At 49.3% G+C, this 25,023-nt stretch overlaps 1 protein-coding gene across 3 annotated transcripts in view; it reads left to right on the top strand.

Annotated features, from left to right (window-relative positions):
* LOC135222679 (guanine nucleotide-binding protein subunit alpha homolog) overlaps window positions 1–25,023 on the top strand; it is a 98,163-nt gene that overhangs the window by 20,646 nt on the left and 52,494 nt on the right. For all 3 annotated transcript variants that reach the window (XR_010316308.1, XM_064260844.1, XM_064260845.1), the window contains exon 2: window positions 20,957–21,028. Coding sequence is in view for 1 of the 3 variants with exons in the window: in XM_064260844.1 (XP_064116914.1) it covers window positions 20,957–21,028 (72 nt within the window). In the remaining 2 variants the exon portion in view is untranslated. The remainder of the gene's footprint in view (window positions 1–20,956; window positions 21,029–25,023) is intronic.

Here is a 25,023-nt window from a genome sequence, read left to right on the forward strand (position 1 = left end):
CTCCCAGGACACAGGGAGTGGGCAAGTCGCGGAAAGCCGAAGGAGGGTTACGGGGACTCCTCACCGATCTGGCGTCCCTTCGGCAGGACTGAAGACGCTTCCCAGGCTGCCAAAGATCGTGCACGTGCACGAATCCTGAAGGATTGCTTCTCGTCCTCCGAAGCGTCCTCCCCGCACGGGGGTTGGAACCTTCGGAAGGACTCGCGCCCTCTAAAGAGAAACTTTATAGAAGAGGACGCTTCACGTCCTCTCTCTCGTCATGCGTTGCAAACGTCGCCTGAACATTTTTACGACTTTACACCGCAGAAGAGAAACAGGACGTCATCGGAGCAGGACGCTTTTGAGCGCCAGACGCCCTAACTTTGTTACTGTTAGAAGGAAGAAGGCGTCCCCTCGCCCCTCGCTTCTCACAGGATCAGCAACAGTTAGCCTCGTTTTTCGCCAAGAGAGAGGCAGTACTGCGTCGCCGCAGGAAGGATTCGAGGCTGTCTGTTAAGAGAATCAGGCAGTCTCCTTCTCTTCAAGGCAAGACGCTCGGCAATACCCTTGCGAGGACGTTCTTTCAGGACGCTACGGCGTTTTCTAATGCATGCAAGAACGCTTGGCAATGCCCCTCCGCCTAGGACGGCCTTTCGAGATTGCTCGAACCGCTCTGAGGAAGGAACGTCTTTACTCTCGTAGCAAGGATTGTTTTCCTGCTCCCCAAGATGCTCCCCCTCCTCTCCTCGTGGCGCTCCGTATACGGTACGTGACGTTCGCTCTGCTGCGAAGCAGGATGTTGTTCAAGCTGCTAAGCTTGACGCCGGGCAAGCTGCTTTGCATAGTCAAGCAGCTCGCCAAGACGCCCCTTGCTCGTCCCTGAGGGACGCTCCGTCGGCTGCCAAGCATGACGCTAGTTCGGCAGCTAAGCTGGATTCTTCTCAAGCTGCAAAGCTGGACGCTTTGCATGCGGCTTCGTCATGAGCTGCTCGTCAGGACGCTCAGCATGACGCTTTTCTGGACACTTTTGTGGACGCTCGTCAGGACGCTGACATGGACGCTCTTCAGGACGCTCCTTTATCGGACACTCTTTAGAACGCTCCGCAGGACGTTCCTTTACCGGAACTTCGCAAAGCTTTGGAGTTTGCTATTAAGCATTCCCGACTTTCGTCTTGAACCCTACTTCAAGTAGGAGACCCCCTTTTACGAGAGGAGCCTCAGGGTTTGATTGCTTCGCGGTCTGTTAAGGACCCTTCTCCTGTTCCCGTAAAGGAGACAGAGTCCTCGAGCGACTCGCAACCTAAGAATGAAGAAGAGACTACTTTGTCATCATCTTCATCTATCAAGGTGTCGACCTGCCTTCTATAAGACTTGTTTACTGACAAGTTTCGGCCCTCGGTCCCTTGCTCTCCTCTCTCGCTGTTGGCGTCTTCGAAGAAGAGGAAGGCGCCTGGTCTCGTCAAGATGTCCTCTTCGCTTTCTACGAAGAGAGCGTTCAATAGAATCCATGACTAGAAGGACTCCAGGAAAGCGCAAGGTAAGACTTCCTTTGCCCTACTTCTAGCGAGGTTAAACGTAAGAGCAGGCATTTGATATGAGATGGGAGAGGAAGCTGGTTGGAGAGTTCCTTCCTCTCCCCAGGACGATTTTACCAGCCAGATAGACGCCCCGAGGAGTTCTCTCCCGTCCTCTGCTAAGGTTTCCTAAACACTTTCAGATCTGCATTGCCATCTGAAAGGGCTGTTCAGGACGATGGATATTTTTAACTCCTAGTTTGGTGTTTCGGAGCCCTGGACCTGCAGTCTCGGGGACCTAACTCTCTTTCTCTCGAATAACTATCCAACCTGCATGGATAAGGTAGTCAAGGTTGGTTCTGATGATATGGCATCTAGAAGGAGACTAGTAAATTGAAGCAGATTTCGGTGTCATAAAACGCCTCTTCTGCGTTCAGGAAGGCGCTGCCTAAGGGGAACCTTCGGGTCCTACCTGCCGTAAGCCCAGTCTCTGAGCAGGAATCCTGCCCCTTCCTCGATTTCTACGGGAATCGGGAAGACTATATGCTCAAAATTCCTAGATTACCTTTTGTCACATCCGTGGGTTCCCCCATTGACAAGATACTAAACGTTTTGTCAGGTAAGTGGGTAAGCCCCCATTGACAAAATATTAAACTCTTTGTCACGTAAATGGGTTAGTTCTCATTGACAAAGATCCCAATAACATTCTATCGCGTAATCGGATAAGCTCTCATTGACAAGATTCAGAAGAACTCTCATTCATTGGTTACTACCTCGCTGAGGCTCGTCGGGGAAAAAGACTTGTAGACTATGTCCATGAAGCCTTCTGTCCGATAACATAAGAAGCTTGAGTTGTCCTCTTCGGTTCTCGGTTCTCACTTGAGGCTCTCCTGCGGCTAATACTAATTCGTTCTCTTGGATAAGAGGACGAAGACAGTCGATCTCCATTCCCTCTCTTCCTCGTCGAAGAAAGAATGTAGTAGGGAGATAGCTGTCCAAGTGGCCAAAATACTCTACGTATTTTACATTCGCGTCATATTGCTATTAAGCGATTGTATGGTTCAAGTTATATACGCATACCGTAGTTACCCCTACAGATGGCGACTGAGAGGACTTTTATTCTAATTACATTTAATCGGTACTCCCGGCAACCCTCCAGGAGTTTCCAGTTTCCCTTTTAGTTATTTTAGGTATTGTTACGACAACACCAGCTCAGCTTCTGTATTTAGCGAAATCTGTTTCGCCTAAATGTACCTGCTTGAGAGTTTCTTTCTACTCGATGATGGTATCAAACATATCCCTTCGTAGAATGGAATAGCTGGCAACTCAGGCAGAATAGTGCGAGACGGCCAAAGTAGACTGCTGTCACTGACTAACCGTATCTCTGCCCTACAATCACAGACTTTAGCCTTGGGTTGAAGGGAATTCTCGCATGCATGAATGAACATCGCCTTCGCTTTGCGAAAATTTTTCAACAGAGATCTCTTAGACTTTTCGGTTCTGTTTACCGCACTGTAACAGAAATTCTAGTAAGAGGTCTACCGCCAGCATAGCGCTATGATAATAATGCACACCTGCTTAGGCAAAGCGCGGCCTTATTGGGGAAGGAAACAGGCTCGGTGAGGGAATGGATGAGTCTGCTGGGACCATTTCCTTGCTGGAGAAGTTTGTTTCCCTGAAGAGACTGTAATTCAGACCTCTCCAGTTTTTCCTACCGGAAAACTGAAATAACATCGAAGATATGGAAGTGATTCTGAACATTTCTCAGTCGGTCAACGATCACCTAAGGTGATAGCGAGAAGGTGCCAGGCATTTGGAGAGGGAAACAGATGTCCTGGCACATAATCTCAAAGAATTCTTCTAAGAAAGAGTTGTTGACTGAGTGGTCCAGATCAACTCTGACAATTCCACAGCTCTCGCATATCGCAAGAAGTATCGAGAAACACCTCTCGGTCCCTGTTCGAGTTAACGAGGGAGAGCCTGTGGTGAGAACAGGCATGGAACGTAACGAGCACGGAACGTAACGATCCTCAAGAGGTTCGTTACAGGATTGCAGAACGTCCGTGCGGATCTTCTCGATCGACGGTAGCAACTACTGACGTCCGAGTGGACTCTTCACTTAGAAGTATGTCGAGAGTTGTGGAGACTTTAGGGGCGTCCTTTGATAGATCTTTTCGCAATGTTGAAGGCAAAGAGGCTTCCTCTAGACTGCTCCCCTTTTTTCTTGATCCGGGAGCGGTAACAATAGACGCCATCCTATGGGTTTGGACGGGGATGGATGTTTAGTTTCTTTTCCCCTATTCAAACTCTTAGGAGTAAGTAATAAGATAATTTGCGGCGTCAGAGGGAGCGAGGATGATGCTGATCGCCCCATGTTGGCCGTCGAGCGACTGGTTCACAGAGGTCATGTCCTTCATAGCACACTTTCCAAGGACCCTTCCCGAGAGAGTCGATCTACTCTTACAGCCCCACTTCGAGAGGTACTACAAAACCTCTCCACTCTGAGTCTGACTGCGTTCAGACTATCGAGAAGTTGACCAGAGCGGGAGGCTTTTCAAATCAGTGGCAAGTGCAATTGCCAAGGCTAGAAGAGCTTCCTTTCTTGCAGTGTACCAATCGGAGTGGGCCGTTTTCTGGAGATGGTGCAGGAAGAATGGCTGTTCCTCCACCTCCACCTCTGTGAATTAGATTGCCGTCTTCCCATACCGTCTGAGGAATGTGGATAAGCTGGCAGTCTCGACTATTAGAGGATACAGAAGTATGTTGTCGGCGGTCTTTGGACTCGGAGGTTTGGATCTGTCGAACAAAGCCCTTCACGATCTTTGAGGTCTTTTGAAATCTCGAAACTGTTTAAATCGAAGCTTCCGACATGGAACTTAGACTTAGTCTGGAAGTTCCTGATGTCGAAGCCTTTTGAACCTCTCCTTACTGCAAACTTGAAGCACGTGACCAGAAAGGCTAATCTTTCTAACCGCTCTAGCTACGGCAAAGAGGGTTTGTGAGGTTTAAGCCATCAGCAGACATATTGGCTTTAGAGGACATAATGCGGTGTGTTCTCTAAGCCCTTCGTTCTTGGCTAAGAATGAAAACCCGTCTAACCTTAGGCCAGAAACTTGGATATCAAGGGGATGGCACAAATTATTGGGCAAGAGCCAGAGAGAGTCCTGTGCCCTGTCAGGGCTCTCAAGTTTTATCTAGATAAAACTAAAGGAAGTCGAGGTCCTTCGGACAATCTGCGGTGTTCCGTAAAAAGACCAGACTTGCCCATGTCAAAGAACGCCCTGGCGTTCTTTTTAAAGAGCTCTTACAAAGAGGCTCATTCGTCATGTTTGGACAAGGATTTGAAATCTTTTAAACAGAATGCTCACAAGGTGAGCATTTCAATAGATCATGGCACTTAGTAACATCCTGAGTGCCGCGTTTTAGCGAAGCAGCTCTGTGTTCGCTTCACACTACCTGCGAGATGTGAAGACGACATATGAGATCTGCTGCTCGCTAGGGCCATACGTGTCCGCTGACACAATCTTGGGGGCAAGAAGTACCACTCATCCTATCCTGTAGAAAATGGTTAGGAAGAGCTGTTATTTATAGTTGTTGGGTCGGCCGCCAGTGGCGGACTTCTCAATTCTTAGCTTTAGTTAAACATCCTTAACTTTTGGCTAGGTGGTCAGATTGGTGGGATATATATTACTTCTTAAGCCCTCATAGAATGGTGGCAATATGGTCTAGTCACATTGTGGTCATGCTATGCTAACAGGTATGGAACCAAGATGTCAATCATCTGCATGTATATGTTTCCTAAAATCCTATTCTGTCTCTCCCTACCTCCAAAGGTGGGATTCAGCTATATATATATATCTGACAGGTAAGCTTCATGAACAAAATGATATTGTTATGATACAATAAAGTTTGTTCATACTTACCTGCAGATATATATAATCAAAGTGCCCACCCACCTCCCCTCAGGAGATAGTGGTAATAGAAAATCTGAATAGAAGATGGGAATGGTTCCTGATACCCGCCTCCCAGCGGCGGGAATGGGTACTAAACCACCTGCCGACCACTGCGTCTGTCGTAAGTTTTGAATTCTGTCGGACTTCGGAGAATACAGCTATATATATATCTGCAGGTAAGTATGAACAAACTTTATTGTATCATAACAATATCATTTTTAATTAACCATATTCTGCAATGATTCTACTGATCTTATCATTGTTAAATGGTGGTACTTTTAACAGGACACATGCAGTTTATGTTACATGGGTGTCTGTGTAAAGGCATGCATGCGTTGGAAGTAATGTCACATGATTTCAGGAGTTCAGTACTAAAGCAGTCCACGGTTAATGGCGCTTGTGTAGTGCCATAAAATTGGCAATTTATGGTGCCATAACGGGACGAGTTCTGGTTATCGGTGCCATAAGGGTTTTTATGGTGCCCATAACCAGTTATTAGCACCATTATGGCCCCATAAATCACCAATTTTTATACATTCAACCCCTTCCCAATGCCAGATATATACTTAGCTATGACTCCGTCGTCTCCGACAGAATTTCAAATTTCGCGGCACACGCTACCGGTAGGTCAGGTGATCTACCGCCGCCCTGCCCTGGGTGGCAGGACTAGGAACCATTCCCGTTTTTCTAATCAGAACTCTTCTGTCGCCCGGACCATCAACATTGTTGTTGGTTCCTCTCGATTGGTTTTTCTTTTTTCACCGGCAATTGATCTTCTTGACGACTTTTGGTGACGTATCTGGATTGTTGGATTGCATACGCTTTTGTGGACTGTTTTGTGGACTTGATTTTGGAATTTTCTTTAAGAATGTCTGACTCTGGAATGGTTGTGAGACGTTGTGTGAATGTAGGCTGTAAGGTGAGGTTGCCGAAAGCTTCGGTAGACCCTCACACGGTATGCAAGGGTTGCAGGGAGTATGAATGTTCTTTTACTAATACTTGTAAGGAATGTGAGAACTTGAGTGAGAACGAATGGAAGAATCTAACTAATTATTTAAAAAAGTTTAGAGAGAGAAAGAGTGAGGAAGGCTTCTTATAGAAGTTTAAGTAGTTCTAGATCTGAACTAATTCCTAGGGATCTCCCCAAGGGTAAGTATTGCTACTTCTCCTTCCATTGCAGCCCCTTCTTCCTATTGCAGAACCTGTAGATCCAGCACAAAAGAACTTGCGGATCTAAAAGCAGCCTTCAAGTTGATGGAAAACAAAATGGCTGCCATAACAAGGTAAGGCTAGTGATTATTCAGTGGACAGTGATATGAGTGTCCCAGTGTAGTGGAGGGGGCATCTGGTCGGCTCAGCAACGCTCCTAGGTCTAGACCTCTTCCAAGCTCACAATGCCCAGAGGAGAAGGAACTGTCGAAAACCGAAAGGAGGTTGTTGGGAGAATCCCCACCGATCAGGTGTCCCTTCGGCGGTTTCTGTGACACCCCAGACTGCCAAGGATCGCTATGTAAAAGCGTCCTGCGTGAGTGTTTTTCGTCGTCGGGATCTTCATCTCGAGACGTGATTGGAGAGATTCAGATCGATCTCTCGGACCATCAAGAGGAGTTGGAAGGCTCGACTATTGATTCGAGCCCAGAAAAACTTCCCATGAGGAGTCTCCCTCGGAGTGAAGAAGGCAAGAAGAGCCATTCTTTCAACCAGAGTGAGAAGGAGGCAGGAGGTGGAGGCTATGGACTCCTCCCCTTCCCCTCCTCCCGAAGAGGATAAAGAGGAGGCTACGAAGAGATTCATGATGGCGATGCAAGAGCAGATTTCGTCTTTTTGTAGGAGTTTCTGTCAAAGGGAGCCTCCTAAGAAGGAAAGACTCTTCCCTTCCGATCAAAAGATCCTCCAGACGTATGGAGGTATCTGCCGCCAGGATCGATACTCCTCTCGAGGTGAGGGTTTCCTGTACGAAACCTGGATGAACCAATCAGGAGTCTGGCACCGGCCAGGAGTGAGGAGTCACCCAGGAGGCAGCCGAGCAAGAGTAGATGAGGAGTCAACCAAGGAGGCAGGAGCCCAGAGCCAGGAGTGTGGAGGCATCCAGGCAGGAGGAAGGAGGCAAGAGCCAGGAGCAAGAGGCAGGAGTCAGGAGTCAGCAGGAGCCAGGAGCCAGGAGTCAGGAGTCAGGAGGCAGGAGTCAGGAGTCCGGAGTCAGGAGGCAGGAGTCCGGAGTCAGGAGGCAGGAGTTCAGGAGGCCAGGAGGCAGGAGTCAGGAGGCAAGAATCAAGAGCCAGGAGGCAGGAGTCGGAGACTCGTTCCTGGAGGTTATGACTCTTCTCCAAATAGGAGCTCCTCTCCTTCAGAGCATAGGAGGTCTTGGAAGGACTCTCCCTCCAAACGTGACTTTGTTCCGATACGTAATACAAACCCTCGGTCCTTTAACAATAGGAAGTAGCTAGCGGCAGCTGGAACGGTCGTAAGCTTCGAACAAGGGGAGAACGGTAGTTAACTGCTTGTCCGATCGTCGCGCGCCGCGCGACTGGGAGGTAAACAAATCACTTTTGCTTTCGGCCGTGTGTGGATAGGACGTGCTCGTCATCGCTCTGCCCGCTTTGTCGTTTGCTTTGAGTTTTGAGTATTTGCCCTCTCTTTCTGTGTAATTCAGAGTGATTGTAAGTACTTTGCATTTCTTTTGTTCATTTATGATGAGTGAGAAGAAATGGAGATTTCACCACGACCCCCCGGTCGCCCGTAGAGTGTGTCCCGGGCTGGAGGGGCGTAGATGTGGGGGATTCAGATCGTTTGTTGATATAGATCCTCACGAGGTGTACTCGTTGTCGGGGTCGAGAGTGCTCCCGCAACGAGCCCTGTGGTAACGTGTATGCATTGGTCCCGAGGCGCAGTGGGTGCTGTACGAGGGCAGGAAGAGACTTAGGCCGCCCAAGAAGTCATCGGAAAGTCCAGTGACTCCTTTGGTAACGGACACTTCGTCCTCTTTCCTGCCCCCCACGGCCAGCCCCCACGTTTCGCGCCTTCCCCTGCGGGGGGGTAGCGGAGTCCTTCTCCTCTCTCGATCCGTCGAGTGTGGAGGAGGGCGCCCGCTACCCGACGTCCAGTTGTACTCGGGGTCTTCCGTCCGCTCTGGGTGGGGTGTTCTCTCCCCCAGCGCGAGGAAGCCCCTCTAACTAACCCGACTGTTGCTTCCGCAGGTGTGCCATCAGCGAAGGACGACCTGGGACAGGTGGTGGGGAGTCGCTGGGACTGACGAGGGGAGTGCCGAGCATACAGGGGTTGATTCAGCGGTTGGCGGGGTCGGCAGTGGTTACTCATGGTGCGGTAACCACTACAACAACCACAATCTCGACACCAGCATATGAGATGCCACCGCACCTGGTGTACACACCACATGTCATGTCGGTAACACCCACGGCTGCAATCCAGAAACCCATTCCTGCCGTGCCAAAGAGGACGGTGCCACCGCCACCTGGGTTCTTTGTATTGCCGACCCCGGACTTCCGCTGCCCAAAGAGTACCACCCCCCTGGACCTGCCGCCAGTGCCGAGGATGACGGTAGCTGCCGACAGGACGCCTGCTCTCCTGTGGTACCTGCCGTGCCTGCCGTACCTGTTGCTGTCCCAGCCGCTCATTCCCTTTCAGATCAGGTGCCTGCTGCTCATTCACTTTCAGATGTTCCTGCCGTTCCTGCTGTTCCTGGACCTGTTCCTGTTGTTCCTGCTGTTGGTGGTGCTGTCACAGTCTCAGGTCTTTCCGGACAGGTGCAGTCGGGCCCTGTTGCTTCGGCAACTGCCCCGGCTCCCTCCTGGATGAAGACCTGACGTCTGTCCTGCGGAGCCTGGCGAAGAAGAAGAGGAAAGAAGGAAGGAAAAGGTGTCGTCGTCGTCTTCGTTCGTCTTCTTCGTCCGTTCTTCTGCCTTCTTCCTTCCCTTAGACTTCTATAAAGGCCCAAACAGCCGAAGAAGAAGAAGGTTTCCTCCTCCCCCCATAAGAAGACTCCTTCGGGATCTTCTAAGGGCCCGGCTCGCTCAGGCGAGCTGGGGAGCTCTTCTGCTGGTCCTCCTGTTCCTTCGGGAAACGGGGCCCGTCGTTCTTCTGCAAAGAAGAAGTCGACGGGGACCAGAGGTGCACCAGCCTTGGCTGGTGCGTCCTCACCTGGTGCTAGCGGTTCTGCCGCTAAACCAGGTTCCGTCTCGGCCGCTGCTCGTTCGCGAGAAGCACTGAGTGGACGCTCTTCCAAAGAAGACCGTCCAGCCAAAGTTTTGACGCCCGAGCTCGCTCGCCGTCAAGACAGCGGCGCGGAGCAGAAGACTGGCGAGAGTCGTGCACACGACTCTCGCCAGGCCAGTGGACGCTCTCGCAGCGATCAAACTGGCTGCTCGGGCGGCTGACGTGACGGTCGCTGACCAGCACGGGTTGAGGCGAGGAAGGAGTCCCGCGGCCGCCGGTACCAGCCACGGCTGGTACCAGCGGGCTCGACGCGCCGAGAGGACGCTGGCCGGTCTCGACGCGACACGCAGTAGAGCCTAGCAGGTCACCCAGTCCGCCGCTCCCGATGGGACCGGGCGGAGACGGTGACCAGCGGCAGCTCGCCTGACGCTAGAGATCGGTCTCGACGTTCTCAGCCGAGCCAATCACCCCAGGCGAGCGGCAAGGCTAGGCCTGCTGCTCGACCGTCACCGCGGTTGACGATCAGCAGCAGCCCTCCACGCACGCTGGTCCTGCCAGCGAGCGAGGGGGGGGGGGGGAGCGTCAGGTCTGCCTATCCCGTACCTTCAACCTCCTCGGGCTATACCGGGAGGAGCAGGTACCGAGGAGCGATCACGAGAGGTGCGCCGCTCGTGACCCAGCTATGACGCCGTACGGCTCAGGCACGGTTTTTAGGACCGACCAGAACGTAGGCGCCCCAAAGTAGTTAGGAGGCGACCGTCAGGGGTCTGTCGCTGTTCCTCCTTCTGAAGGAGGAGTATCGCGGGATATGCTCTTGCTGGAGGGACTGGACGGTCCTACTCCACAAGACGCAGTAAGCTCCCGAGATACAGAGGAACTTTGCAGAGGTCATTAAGCTGATGCGTCTGCATAATGACCTCGCGGAAGGATCGCCGCTACCACCGGCAGAGCCCACGTCCCGGCTCGAATCATTTTGGGGTCCCAAGAGGGAGCCCAAAATGATGGTGGGGTTACCGCGATCTGAGCTTGCAGACTCGGTCCTGGATCAGGTGGAGAATCTCGTCTCAGGACGGGAGGACTCGCTAAAGTCCGGACGGTCTTCTAAGCTGCTTCCTCCTCCTTTACAGCGGCAGAGGCGATTCTACGTGCCTTCGGAAGACCCGATACTGCCAGAAACAGGTTTAACCCGGCAGTTAGCGAGGCTGGACTCCAGGTGGTGTCCTTGCAGCAGCTCCTGTCGGAGAACCTATGGTTCTCGCAGCAGGAGGCACTTGCCCTGGAATCTACCGCTATGGCAGCATTCCAGGCAGTTTCCTGGTTGGATTTGTGGTCCCTCACAATATCCAAAGTAGCGGCCGGCTCCGGGAGTTCTGCTCTCGAAGACGACGCTTCTTTTAGGAGACTGTGCCAGTCTGGAGGAAGAGCAATCTCTTACCTCGCCCATCAGACTGCTAACCTGTGGGCCAACTTGGTTTCTTCGACGTAGGGACGCAGTCCTTACCCGAGTGACCAAGGCCGGGGGCCGGGGCGTAGGCGGCACTCGGCTTCGAAATGGACCTCTTAGAGTTCCCCAGCTCTCTTTCCTGGAGAGATGGTGGACGCTGCGGTGGAAAGGCGGCGCACGACGAGAGTGACCGCTTAGTTCACCAGGCAGTCTCGAAGGTTACTGGGCAATCTCGAGCGAACTGCGGCCAAACCAAAGAGCTTGGCTAGCGCTTCCACGGCGGCGAAGACGGTTGCACCGTCAAACCCCGTGTGAAGACTCCTGCTGTTTCAACTTCTGCTAGAGGAGGCCGCAACCAGCCCTCCTCCCAGCCCTCCTTTCCCCGAGGAGGTGCTGGAAAGAAGTCGAAACGAGGAGGGAAACGCTAGGGACGGCGTTTCCCCCCCAGCTGCTGCCGGAAGTTGGGGGTGCCTAGCGAGCCATTGGCGCCTTGGCAGCGCTACGCGCCGAGAACTGGATAGTAGACGTCCTTCGGGAGGGATATCTACTACCCTTCGAGTCTCGGCCCCCCCTCATCTCCAACCGTCCACCTACAGACCTATGTCCGGGGATCAGCAAAGGACAACGCTCTTCGACAGGAGATCAAGACCATGCTGGCGAAACGAGCTGTAGAAATCGTGGAGGACCAGTCACCGGGCTTTTACAGCCGCCTCTTCCTAGTGGAGAAGGCATCGGGGGGCTGGCGTCCGGTGATAGACCTCTCTCCCCTGAACCGCTTCGTTCGCGACGACGCGGTTCACGATGGAGTTCGGCACGCTCGGTGCTCGACTCGATCAGGGGGAACGATTTCATGCTTTCAGTGGACTTGAAGGACGCGTATTTTCAAATACCCATCCATCAGTCCTCCAGAAAGTACCTCCGCTTCATCTTAGACGGTTTACGGTGTACCAATTCAGGGCACTTTGTTTTCGGTCTCTCAACCGCCCCACAGGTGTTCACGCGAGTGTTCACTCTGGTGTCGGCTTGGGCCCATTCGCACGGGATACGTCTTCTGAGGTATCTCGACGATTGGCTAGTCCTGGCGAGCTCCCGCTCGCAGTTGCTACAGGACAGAGATCGACTCCTCAAGTTTTGTCGCGATCTGGGGATCGTGATAAACTACGAGAAGTCCGATCTCGAACCCAGCAGAAGATGAAGTACCTGGGTATGCTGATAGACACGGTAGCAGGGCAGGTCTTTCCCGCAGACTTGCGTATCAGCAAATTCAGGGAGGCAGCCGGCCGGTTCCTGTCGTGGCAGGAACAGGCAGCACAGCAATGGCAAGTCGTGATCGGCCATCTGTCGTCACTCGAGAAGTTAGTCCCTCACGGGCGTCTTCACCTGCGGTCTCTCCAGTGGAGGCTAAGGGAGAGTTGGTCTCAGGCCAAGGATCCTCCTTACTTTCCCGTGGCTATCACGGACAAGGTGAGGCAGGACCTAGCCTGGTGGCTCGACGACAAGAACCTCTTAAGAGGAGTGCCCATGACGCATTCCCCCCCCCGGAGATGCTTCTGTTCTCAGACGCATCGACCGAGGGATGGGGCGCACACCTGGAGGAGTTGCTGACTGCAGGTGTGTGGGACCATCACGAAAAGCACCTTCACATCAATGTCCTGGAACTCAAGGCGGCGTTCAACCCGCTCTCCAAGTTTAGTTTCATATTAGTTTTGGATTCCCGCTTGTGGGACACTCAGTGGTGTTGATGTGCGACAACACCACAGTAGTGGCATATGTCAACAAGCAGGGGGGCTAGTTTGTCTCTTCCGCTCCATCAGTTGACGGTGCAGGTGCACGAGTGGGCCACGGCTCACTCGATAGAGCTGTCAGCACGCTACATTCCAGGCAAGAGGAATGTAGTAGCAGACAAGCTCAGCCGTCGGGATCAGGTGATAGGGACCGAATGGTCTCACACCAAGACCGTAGCGGAAAGGCTCTTCAACCTGTGGGGGGCGACCGGTCGTAGACCTGTTCGCCACCCGGCACAACAGAAAACTTCAGGTTTTTCTTTTTTCAGCTGTGCCGGACCCATGGGCAGCTGCAGAGGACGCTCTCCAACACCCCTGGGACAACCCTTCTTCGCTTACGCCTTTCCTCCCTTCTGTCTGATTCGGAAAGTGATCAGTCGAGCGCTGGTCACTCCCAATCTCAGAATGATCCTGGTGGCTCCCAAACGGCCGCAAGCCGTTTGGTATCCGGACCTGCTTGCTCTTCTTGCGGACGCACCGAGAGAGCTACCCACTTGGCACAACCTTCTAGCCCAGCCACACGTAGAACAACGGTACACCAAGCAGTCCAGTCCCTTCAACTTCACGGCTGGCTGTTATCCACCATCTCTTGCGAACGAGAGGCTTTTCTCGTAGCGCAGCAACAGAGATGGCTGGACACGTCCGACAGTCCTCTGCAGAGCTGTGTACCACCCGGGGAAGTGGGCCGTCTTCTGTGGTTGGTTGTCGTAGACAGGGTCTGTCTCCTCTCAGAGCCACTCTTCAGCAGGTAGCGGATTTCCTCGTGTTTCTTCGCCGAGAGAAGCTCCTCTCAGTACCCACAGTAAAGGATATAGAGCCGCCCTGGCTCTCGTCCTAAAACTGAGGGGACTGGACATCTCAAATTCGTTCGAGATCTCCTTGCTAATGAGAGCTTCGAAAGGTTCTTGCCCACCCAGGGAACTCAGGCCCCTGCGTGGGGATGTGACTCTCATACTTAGGAGTTTGACTCGAAGACCCTTCGAGCCACTCCTCGAGAGTCGTCAGACAGGGATCTGACTCTCAAGACCCTCTTCTTGCTGGCCCTGGCATCGGCGAAGAGAGTAGGGGAACTACATGGCCTTCTTATGATGTTAAACATACCAGAGGCTGGGGATCTGTGACGCTCGATTTCGTCCCGAACTTCGTAGCTAAGGACTTCAGGAAATCCTGTCGATCCCTGACGACAGGTTCGAGTCTTTCACGATCCCTCCCTTCTGGACTTCACCGATAACGATGCGGATGAGATGCTGCTTTGTCCTGTGAGGGCGCTACGGCGCTATCTGAAGAGAACTCGACATCTCAGGCCTGAGTGTCGACGCCTCTTCGTTAGCAACTGGGGTTACCCAGAAAGAAGTTTTCCAAGAACACGCTTTCTTTCTGGCTGCGTGAGGTGATCAGGAGAGCGTACGAGGCTGATGGTAGCGACGAACAATCCGTACGCTCCGATCCGAGAAGAGCCCACGAAGTCAGAGGTATCGGACCCTCCTTAGCGTTCCGTAAGAACTTCTCCGTGGCGCAGGTCCTGAAGGCAGGTGTCTGGGCCAACCAGACCACCTTCACGTCCTTCTACCTTCGGGATATTGCCCACAAGTCCTTGGATTACTTTTTCCTTGGGACCTGTGGTGGCTGCTCAACACGTTGTGTAAGCTTACCCAGCACCCGAGCAGGCAGAACAGCATCGATTCCTGGTATGACTGGGAGAATGAATGTGCGAATGAGAGAGTGACTGGGCTTCTCTTCACCATCTTCTCTACCCTCTACCTGTGGGCAGAGGGATACGGTCGTTACCTTGCTGGAAGGGAGTCAGATGCAGGTAAGCTATTCAACAGAGCTCCATTTCTATCTCTTTAACTAGAGATGGAGGTGTATATCCACCACTTTCTCCAACAAGGGGGAGAAAGTGGATGCCTACATGAGACAAACCCATTACTTTACATTGCTGATGTAAAGGAAAAAGTTCTTACAATGCTGGTACAAAGAGATACGCTTGCCTCTCTCTTAGTACTCGGCCCAGAGGTCTGACCATTGATCCTGCGGTGCACACCCGATCAATCGGACAGAGGCTTGGATCCCTCCCTCGCTCTTACGACCAGGGAGGCATTCCAGGGATGGACGAACACCAGTCTGTTCATCAAAAGACTCAGATTCCTCCCACCAAGAAGTGAGTCTTCCTATTGGTTTAAAGGGACCGAGGGGTTTTTGTATTACGTATCGGAAACAAATGACCAATTTGTCGAAAATTGCATTTTTCCTAACTATACAAACCTGAGGTCCTTTACATATAGTCCCTCCTCATGCCACCCCTCACTCTGCGTATTTTGCATGGGCCAAAAGCAAAAGTGATTTGTTTACCTCCCACGATCGGACAAGCAGTTAACTACCGTTCTCCCCTTGTTCGAAGCTTACGACCGTTCCAGCTGCCGCTAGCTACTTCCTATTGTTAAAGGACCTCAGGTTTGTATAGTTAGGAAAAATGCAATTTTCGACAAAGTTGTCATTCTCCTTCGTCTGATCGAGGGTTAGACGAGTTGTCTGATGACGAACCTCCTGCTAATGAGGGACTATCGAGTTATAAAGTCTTAGCCTCATTATTACTTCAAGAATTTGGAGATTCTCTTAGTCCGGCGGCTCTCCTTCTCCTCGTTCTCTCTTTTCGAGCTCGGCTACGGCAAAATCTTCGGCCTTTTTGAAAATGAAGCCTGCTATATCGATGAAGAAGGCACTCCATTCTTTAGATTCTTGGATGGACAAGAAGAAGGAGTTAGGAAAGACGTATTCTGCATGCCTCCTTCCAAACTACATGGAAAGAGAGGTATTTGGTATGGGACAGGAGAGACTATGGGTCTTTCTCTACCTGCCTCTGCAGATGCGGACTTTTCCAATTTAGTGGAGGCCTCTAGACGTCACTCCTTAGGATCGGTCAGAGCGACGTGGAGCACTTCAGAGTTTGACCACTTTCTAAAGGGACTTTTTGTCACTTTAGAGGTGTTCAACTTTCTGGATTGGTCACTCGGAGTTCTGGCCAACAAATCTAAAGATCCGAGTTTCTTAAAAACCCAGAGATTCTCCATAGCGTCTGTCTTGCATGGACAAGGCAGTACAGGACGGTTTCGGGTGAAGTGGCTTCCCTTTTTGGTGCTGGTCTCCTGAAAAAGAGATCAGTATATGGATCCCTATTATCGAAAGGGGTTTCTCCGAGCCAGAGGACTGCTTTATTGTTCGCCCTCTATCGGATCATCTGTTTCCTTCTCAGTTAGTGAAGGATATATCTCGCTCGCTAACTGAGAAGGCGACACAAGACCTACTAACACAAACGTCCAAGAAAGGACGCCCTGTAGTGTCGGCGATTAAGAAGGACTCTCGTCCTCCTCAGCAGCCCTTTCGTGGAGGTACAGCGCTCGTCCCCCTGCCAGAAAGAAGAGCTCTGATAAGAGAGGAAGGTCTTCCTTTAGGCCCTTCAAGAAATCCAAGTGACTTGTTGCTCCTTCAAGCACCAGTGGGCGCCAGACTCCTGAAATTTGCAGGAGTATGGGCAAAAGGGGAGCCGACCCTTGGGTCAGTGTCGGTCCTAAAGAAGGGATATGTAATCCCCTTCGACAACAGCCCTCCCCTAACATCTACGCCTCGGGAACTGTCAGCGAGGTACAGAGACCCGGTAATGGAGAAAGACTCTCCTTCAAAATGGTGGTGGAACAAATGTGGGAAAAAGAGGCCATCGAACTTGTGCAGGATCCACACTCCCCGGGATTTTACAATCGCCTTTTTCTAGTACCAAAGGCATCGGGGGGGTGGAGACCAGTTCTGGACGTAAGCGGCTCTGAATCGCTTTGTTCAGAAAAAAGAAGTTTCGCATGGAAACGTCCGCCTCAGTAATGTCGGCTCTTCGTCCAGGAGATTGGATGGTCTCTCTGACTTGCAAGACGCATATTTCCACGTTCCCATTCACCATTTGTCAAAGAAATATCGTCGTTTTGTAATAGGAGACAAGATCTTTCAGTTCAGGGCTCTGTGCTTCGGTCTGTCTACAGCTCCGCAAGTATTCACCAACCTGATGGCGAATGTGGCAAGATGGCTTCACCTAGAGGGAATAAACATCTCCCTCTACTTGGACGACTGGCTGATCAGGGCCAAGTCGGAGATTCAGTGCTTGGAGGACTTATCAGTAACAAGGAACATGATAGATTCGCTGGGATTGCTCGTCAACCTCGAGAAGTCACAGCTGATCCCCAGCCAGGACTTGGTCTATCTGGGGATTCAGATGGATTCTCGGGGTTTTCGAGTCCCGAGTAGTATCCTTCGCGAGAAAGAATCACTCGAGGTTTGTCGAGAATCTCGAGCTTCTTAGAGAGAAAGAACAGTTCAGCGAGGGATTACCTGAGCCTTTTAGGGACCCTGTCCTCACTAGAAAAGTTCTTCTCTCTGGGGAGACTTCAACCTTCGCCCTCTTCAGTTTTTCCTCAAAAGAGGTGGTGGGAGTTGGACAAGACGGGACAACTCTCGGACATCTTCCAACTTCCACAAGAGGTAAGAGATTCATTGAAGTGGTGGATCCCTCCTCTTCAAAAGAACGAGGGCGTATCGCTTGCCCTGCAGAACCCAGACCAAGTGTTATATACCGACGCTTCGGAGTCGGGATGGGGAGCGACGCTAGGAGCAAGGGAGGTGTCAGGCACCTGGACAAAGGAACAGGTGTCCTGGCACATCAATTGCAAGGAACTAGTGGCCATACACCTAGCCTTAAAGTTCTTCGAAGAGATAGTCAGAGGCGGGGTGATACAGATAAACTCGGACAACACCACGGCTCTGGCTTACATACGCAAGCAAGGAGGCACGCACTCTTTCTCCCTCTATCAGTTAACAAGACACCTGTTAACCTGGACGAAGAAAGAGGCATAACTCGTCCTCACAAAGGTTTGTTCAAGGGATCAAGAATGGGAGAGCGCGGACAGACTGAGCAGGAGGAATCAGGTCCTTCCCACAGAATGGACTCTACACGAAGAAGTGTGTCGAAGTCTTTGGTCTGTGGGGGAGGCCTCACATAGACCTGTTTGCGACGTTCCTCTCCAAAAGAATAGAGATATTTTTGCTCTCTAGTGGAAGATCCGAGAGCCTTCGCAATAGACGCGTTTCTACTGGATTGGTCGGGTGTGGACGCATACGCCTTTCCCCCGTTCAAGATCCTGGGGGAAGTGCTCAGGAAGTTCGTAGCTTCGAAGAGCACGAAGTTGACGCTAATAGCCCCATTTTGGCCAGCCCAGGAAAATGGTTCACGGAGGTACTGGACCATTGGGATAGTGGGACTTCCCCAGATCGCCTTCCAAACAGACCAGATCTACTCAGACAACCCCACTTCGAGAGGTTTCATCACAACCTCCCAGGTCTCGCTCTGACTGCCTTTCGACTATCGAAAGACTTGTCAGAGCGAGGGGCTTTTCTCGCAAGGCTGCGGGCTCTATCGCTAGAGCCCGCAGAGCTTCGACGAGAAGAGTATACCAATCAAAGTGGGAAGTCTTTAGGAGGTGGTGTAAGGGTCAGAAGCTGTCTCCTCCAGTACCTCTATAGTGAATATTGCCGATTTCCTCCTCTTTCTGAGAGAGGAATCACACCTATCTGTCTCAACAATAAAGGGATACAGAAGCATGCTGTCTTCAGTATTTAGGAATCGAGGCCTAGACATTGCAAGCAACAAAGATCTACACGATCTAATTAGTATCTTTTTTGAGACTTCAAAGGCAGCTACTCCTAGAAACACCTAGTTGGAATCTAGACGTGGTCCTGAAATTCCTTTCATCGGATAAATTCGAGCCTTTACATCTGGCTTCCTTCCGCGACGTCACTAGGAAATGCTTGTTCCTGGTGGCTCTCGCTACAGCCAAGAGGACGAGCGAATTGCACGCTCTGGATTCCACGGTGGGGTTCAAAGGATATGCTGCCATCTGTTCTTTCCAGACAATGTTTCTGGCAAAGAACGAAAACCCGTCAAAACCCCCCTGGACCAGAAGTTTTGAGGTAAAAGGCCTATCTAACCTAGTAGGCAGAGAGATAGAGAGGTCTCTCTGTCCAGTGAGAGCTCTGAAATATTATTTAGAGAGGAAGAGACAGATGGGAGCTTGTCAACAAGGTCTTTGGTTTGTGCGGTGAAGAACCCCAAAAGACTCATGTCCAAGAACGGCCTTGGCTTTCTTTGTGAGAAGCGTTATTACGGACGCTCACAAGAACTGCTCGGAGGAATCCTTCGGTCTTCTAAAAGTCAAGACCCATGAAGTGAGGGCAGTAGCAACGTCTTTGGCGTTCCAAAAGAATATGTCTCTAAAAAATATCATTGAGACTACATATTGGAGGTGCAATTCAGTGTTTGCATCTCATTATCTGAAGGATGTGAGAGTGACCTATGAGAAGTGCTTCTCGCTAGGTCCTTTTGTATCAGCAGATACAGTGCTGGGTCTTGGAGCAAAGACTGATCCTTAATTTTGTGTTTTTATCGTACATAAACCCTCTTGTCAGATATGTGCTTGGTTTTCTATTAGCAAGCTCACTAATGTCGCACGGGAGCATAGTGTCATTGCTGGTAGGGGATCAAGGGTATGTATGGCTAGTAGGGGAGTACAAAATTTTTTTTTTTTTTTGTATATTTTGTAATGAAAGTGTATTTATGTTTCGATTTTTTGGTTTGGTTGTTTGTAAGGAGTTGCGGGATAACTCCTTACAATCTTAGAACTAACATGGATGTTAGGATCAGGTGATCGGGATCGGGTTTGTGCTCCTTGAACAAGGTGTATTGTCATGTAGTGGAATAGCACCCAATGACAAAGGCCTTTAGGCTCTGCCGAGTAAGTGGATAAGACCCCATTGGCAGACCCACAAGAACTCTTAGCCATAGATCAATATCTCGCTGAGGCTCTTGAGGCTAAGCAGACTCCAAGGCAGTAGCCGCGAAGTCTTCAGCCTAATAAGGTAGGAACCAAGGTTTATAAATACCTACAAACATATGTTGTTTACCTGTCTATTTCAGTAGTTAGCTGTCTCTTACCCACCACCAATGGGTGCTAATCAGCTAAGTATATATCTGGCAGGGAAGTTGAATGTATAAAAATGATATTGTCATGTTACAATAAAGTTTTATACATACTTACCTGACAGATATATACGATTAATGGCCCACCCAGCCTCCCCGCAGGAGACAGGTGGAAGAGAAGAATTCTGATTAGAAAACGGGAATGGTTCCTAGTCCTGCCACCCAGGGCAGGGCGGTAGATCACCTGACCTACTCGGTAGCGGGTTGTGCCACGAAATTTGAAATTCTGTCGGAGACGACGGAGTCTATAGCTAAGTATATATCTGTCAGGTAAGTATGTATAAAACTTTATTGTAACATGACAATATCATGTTTCGGTTAACGGCGGTTTTCACTTTCTCCACACCCCCAGGAATGGAACCCCTGCCGATAACCAGGGACTGCTTGTATAGCAATGTTTGTGCAGAGGCTGAAGCAAGATAGCTCTATATTTTCTGTGCATTGATTGCATTGATGGATATAAATGGTATAATTTGAGTGATGACTACTTGAGATTTTTATGAAAGTAACTTACCAAGTAATTACTTAGCTAATGATTAGCCTCGCTAATTGTTACCTAAGTAATTACTAGGTAAGTATATTTATAAAACTTCATTTTTTTATAAAAATATAATTTTGTATAGGTAGTTTGCTTGGCAGACGACAAAAAGTTGTTTATTGAGTGTTATAGGGATTTGATTCCACATACTAATGGCTTCTTTTGTAACATTTGAGTGCAGTTAATGACTTCAATTCATTATTCTAATCAGTATACCCACCTTTTAGAGAAGAACTGGTTTGTTAACATTTTAAAATGTTTACTTGTGAATTAAAACTAAAATTGATCTTCAAGTTTCAGATCTTTAAAATCAGATTGCCGAATGGTATTTTTGCTAGCTTCAGTGTCTTTGAAGATGTGTACTATATCATCTCATATAAGCATATGTATTTACAAACGTTATTTTCATGATGATGATCCATTACATTGAAAGACTTAAAAAAAATTCGTTTACCTTTTTTTAAGACTTTAAAAAAAATTTTTTTTACCTTTTCAGATTGAGCAGCATGCAAGGTCACAACAAATCGACAAAGAAATACAAAAAGACAGACAGCGATACAGACGGCAGGTAGTGTAGCTATGTGCTTGTAGTCAGTTACTTTTATTTTTATTTTGCTGAAACACTTGAAGAATTTAAGTTGACATAGGGATTTGAATTCCTCCTGGTGATGACATGTTCTCTTTACGATAAAGAAATTAATGCTCTTAATTTTTTCTTTGTATATATATATATTTATTTGTTTGTTTCTGTTTTAATTTGCAAGTATGGTAAAAAAAATGGGTACCACATTATTGAATTAATTCAATTCAAGTCCTGTTTGATGTGCAGACACCACCCTACTTATCCACACACATTTAACTTACATTCAGAGATACAGGCAGTCCCCGGGTTACGACGGGGGTTCTGTTTCTTGAGGCGCGTTGTAAGCTGGAACATTGGGGTGCATAAAAAACTATGTAAACTGGAATCTTATTGCATTTTTCATCCAAAAAACTTCAAATATTGATTATTTTGCATTTTTGGAGTCATATTTCTTCTGCCAGATCAGCATTGTAAGCGTTGTAACCCTGGAACATGCGTCGTAAACCTGGAAATAATTTCTGATAAATATAATTGAAAAGTTGTAACCTTGGAACGTCGTAAGCCAGGGACTGCCTGTACAAACAAATGGGACTGTAAATTAAAATTGTGTTCAGAGCTCTCCCCTCTGCCCCCATAAGTTCAAATTTTGTTTTGCTCACATAATCTGTACATACTGTACTGTATGTACATTCAGTACTGTACAGTGAACGCCCCCGTATTCACAGACTCCAGGTTTGCGGATTCACATATTTGCGGATTTCTCTCTGGAACCACATACCCCCCATTTATTCGCGGAAGATTCTCCTATTCATAGTATTTTTCTATGAGAAGTATCCTCAGATTCCTGTTTTTTTTTTCATTGTAAAATTTACTTTTTGCATTAAAAATATTTAAAAAACCATGTACAGTATTCACATTCTCCGGATTAGTGGACTACACATTTGCGAATTTCTCTCGGGAACATTATCCCGCATTATTTGTGGAAAATTTGCCTATTCGCTGTATTTTTCTATGAGAAATATCCAGAAATTCCTTTTGTTTTTTTCAATCAATTTCATTGTAAAATGCACTTTTTGTGATAAAACTATTAAAAAAACTAAGTATAAAAATTTTTAGTGGGTTTTTCTTGAGTTTTAACAAAATAGGCTGTTTTCAGCGTTTTTATAAGGGTTCCAACTATTCGCCAATCCTAACTATTCGCGCAGGGGGGGGGGGGTCTGGTACACATTCCCTGCGAATACGGGGAGACCACTGTACTATAAACCTTTTTATTGGGTTTTTCTGAGTACCTAACAAAGTAGGCAGTTTTAAGCATATTCATAGGGTTTTAACTATTCGCTGGCGTCTAGCTATTTGCAGGGGGTTCTGGTACCATCACTGTAAATATGGAGGAACATTCACTGTACATATTGTTTTGTTCATGAAACTTACCTGTCAGATATATATAGCTGTATTTTTCCGAATCCAATAGAAATTTAAACACTTACGACACACGCAGTGGGAGTCAGGTGGTTAGTACCCATTCCCGCCGCTGAAAGGCGGGTATCAGGAACCATTCCCATTTTCTATTCATAATTTTTCTGTCGCCGGTGCTGTAAACAACGTTTGCAGCACCTTCGTCCAGATTTTGGAAACTTACTGGCTACTTGAGTATCCCTTTTGGTTTTTTCTTTGGTATCTGAATTGGATCGGTGGCTTGGCACACGTTGACTTTGGATTGATTTGATTTTGGTTTTGATTTTTCTTTGATCAAGATGTCAGGGTCTAGTTCAGCTAGCGCTAGATTTAGTTCTATTTCTGAATGTAGAGGTAGGCTACTGAAAGCTTCAGTAGACCCACATTCTGTTTGTAAGGTTTGCAGGGGGAATGAATGTACGTTTGAAAGTCGTTGTAAGGAGTGTGAAAGATTAACAGATTCTGAGTGGAAGGCGTATGAAACCTATCTTAAGAAACTTGAGCGAGATAGGTTAAGGAGGTCTTCCTCCAGGAGTGTTTCGGGTAGGCAGATTTTAAAAATTTTAATGATTCTCCTGCTAACCCTCCTTCTGTAGTTTATGCTCCTGCCCCTGTAGTGTTGCCTCCGGGCCCTGAAGCAGTGTCTGTAGAAGGTAATACTTTATCTTTAATTCTTGAATCGATTCGTAACTTAGAATCAAAAGTGTTAGCTCGGGAGAGCAAAAGTGAAGAAAAGTTGCAGTGAAAGTGCCCCTTGTGTAGTGGAGGGTGCGTCAGATCGGCCTCATTCCGCCTCTAGACCTAGACCACTGCTTGACTCCCAGGTTACGGGGAGAGAGCATGTCGAAAGTCGAAGGAGAGTTACGAGGAACCCCCACCGATCTGACGTGCCTTCGGCAGCTTCTGACGAACCTACCCAGACTGCCAAGGAGAGTGCGCGTGCACGTCTTCTCAAGGAGTGCTTTTCCTCTTCTGAAGCTTCCTCCCCGCGCAAGGGGTGGAGCTCTCATGCCCCATCACATCCGCTGAAAAGGACAGCTCGTGTTCGGGATGCTTCACGTCCAAGTTGTTCTCCGGAACTTTGCTCTTCGCCTGATAGTGCGTTTGCTGCTTTTCCTCCACAGAAGAAGCGTAAGGATTCTTCGGAGGCGGAGTCTTTCCTAGATGATTCTTTCGAGCGAATGCTAGAAGGTGCGTGAAGTGGCGGTTCCTGGGAGTAGGAAGAAGGCGTCCCCTCGCCACTCGCCACTGCTCACAGGATCAGCCCCTCCCCAGAAAAGGAGGCTTCACCTACAAGCAAGATTCTCCAGTCACTGCAGCAGCAACTTCAAGAAGTAATTTCTTCTAGAGAGACTTTCCCACGTCGCCGTAGGAAGGATGACAATCTTCCTGTGAAGACTGAAAGGTCGAGGCGTTCTCCCTCTCCCTCTCCTCGCTCGTACGTCTCTCTCCGTTTTGACTCCGAAGAATCCCCTAGAGTTCGTTCTGGCGCCCCAGCGGCTCTCTAGAGGAGGTGAGAAATTCGTTTCTCGCTCTCGAGAAGCGGTTGTATCCGCTACTAGGAAACCTGTAGATAGGAAGCGCGTTTCTTTAGACGCCGAGCGCGCTTCTGTGAAAGTCAAGCGCGCTTCAGTGGACGCCGAGCGTGCTTCGGTGCAAGTTAAGGCGCGCGCCAGTGGACGCCAGGTGTGCACCTGTAGCTGTCGAGCGCGCTTCAGTCACGCCAGAAGATTGGCATCTCGGACGCCAAGCGCGCGCCTACGGACGTCAGTTTCCTCCACCGCAAGCGCAAGTGGAAGCGGGAACTCTTCCTGTTCGCCGCTCTTTCTCTTTTGAGAAAGCTCGTGACTCTTCCTTACTTCCTCCGACTTCTCCAGTGTCTGAAGAGGAAATTAGTGACTGCTACAATCAGTCTTTGCAGACACTTTTCAGCCTGAAGCTCCGCGTACTCCTCCCTCTCAGTTTTCGTCATCCAAAGCTGCTAAGATCTCGGGCTTTGTGAAAATGAAGAAGTCGCGTTCTATGAAAACAAGCTTCTTTCGCTTTACCACCTTCAAGACTTTGTGGCAAAGCTGGTATGTAGGTACGAGACGGGAGAAAATGTCGGAGTTAAGCTTCCAGCCTCGGCTCAAGGAGACTTTGGAAGTATTGTGGATGCCGCCAGAAGATCTTTTCTGTCTTCTTCGAAAGTCTCTTGGACACATAGTGAGCTAGATTTTCACCTTAAAGGCCTCTTCAGGACACTAGAGGTCTTTAATTTTCTTGACTGGTGGCCTAGGAGTTTTGGATGCCAGGTCCATTAGTTTCTGATTCCATCAGTCTGGGGGAGCTGTCCAGTGTATTGTCTTGCATGGACAAGGCCGTCAGGGATGCTTCTGAGGAATTGGCTGCTCATTTCAGCACGGGACTGCTTAAGAAGAGAGCACTCTTTTGTTTTGCAATTTTACCGCTAAATCGGTCTCGCCAGCGCCAAAAGTGGATCTACTTTTCGCTCCTTTCTCAGAACATCTCTTCCCCCAGTCTAT

Source organism: Macrobrachium nipponense, chromosome 8, assembly GCF_015104395.2.
Source record: "Macrobrachium nipponense isolate FS-2020 chromosome 8, ASM1510439v2, whole genome shotgun sequence".
NCBI classification, from domain to species: domain Eukaryota; kingdom Metazoa; phylum Arthropoda; class Malacostraca; order Decapoda; family Palaemonidae; genus Macrobrachium; species Macrobrachium nipponense.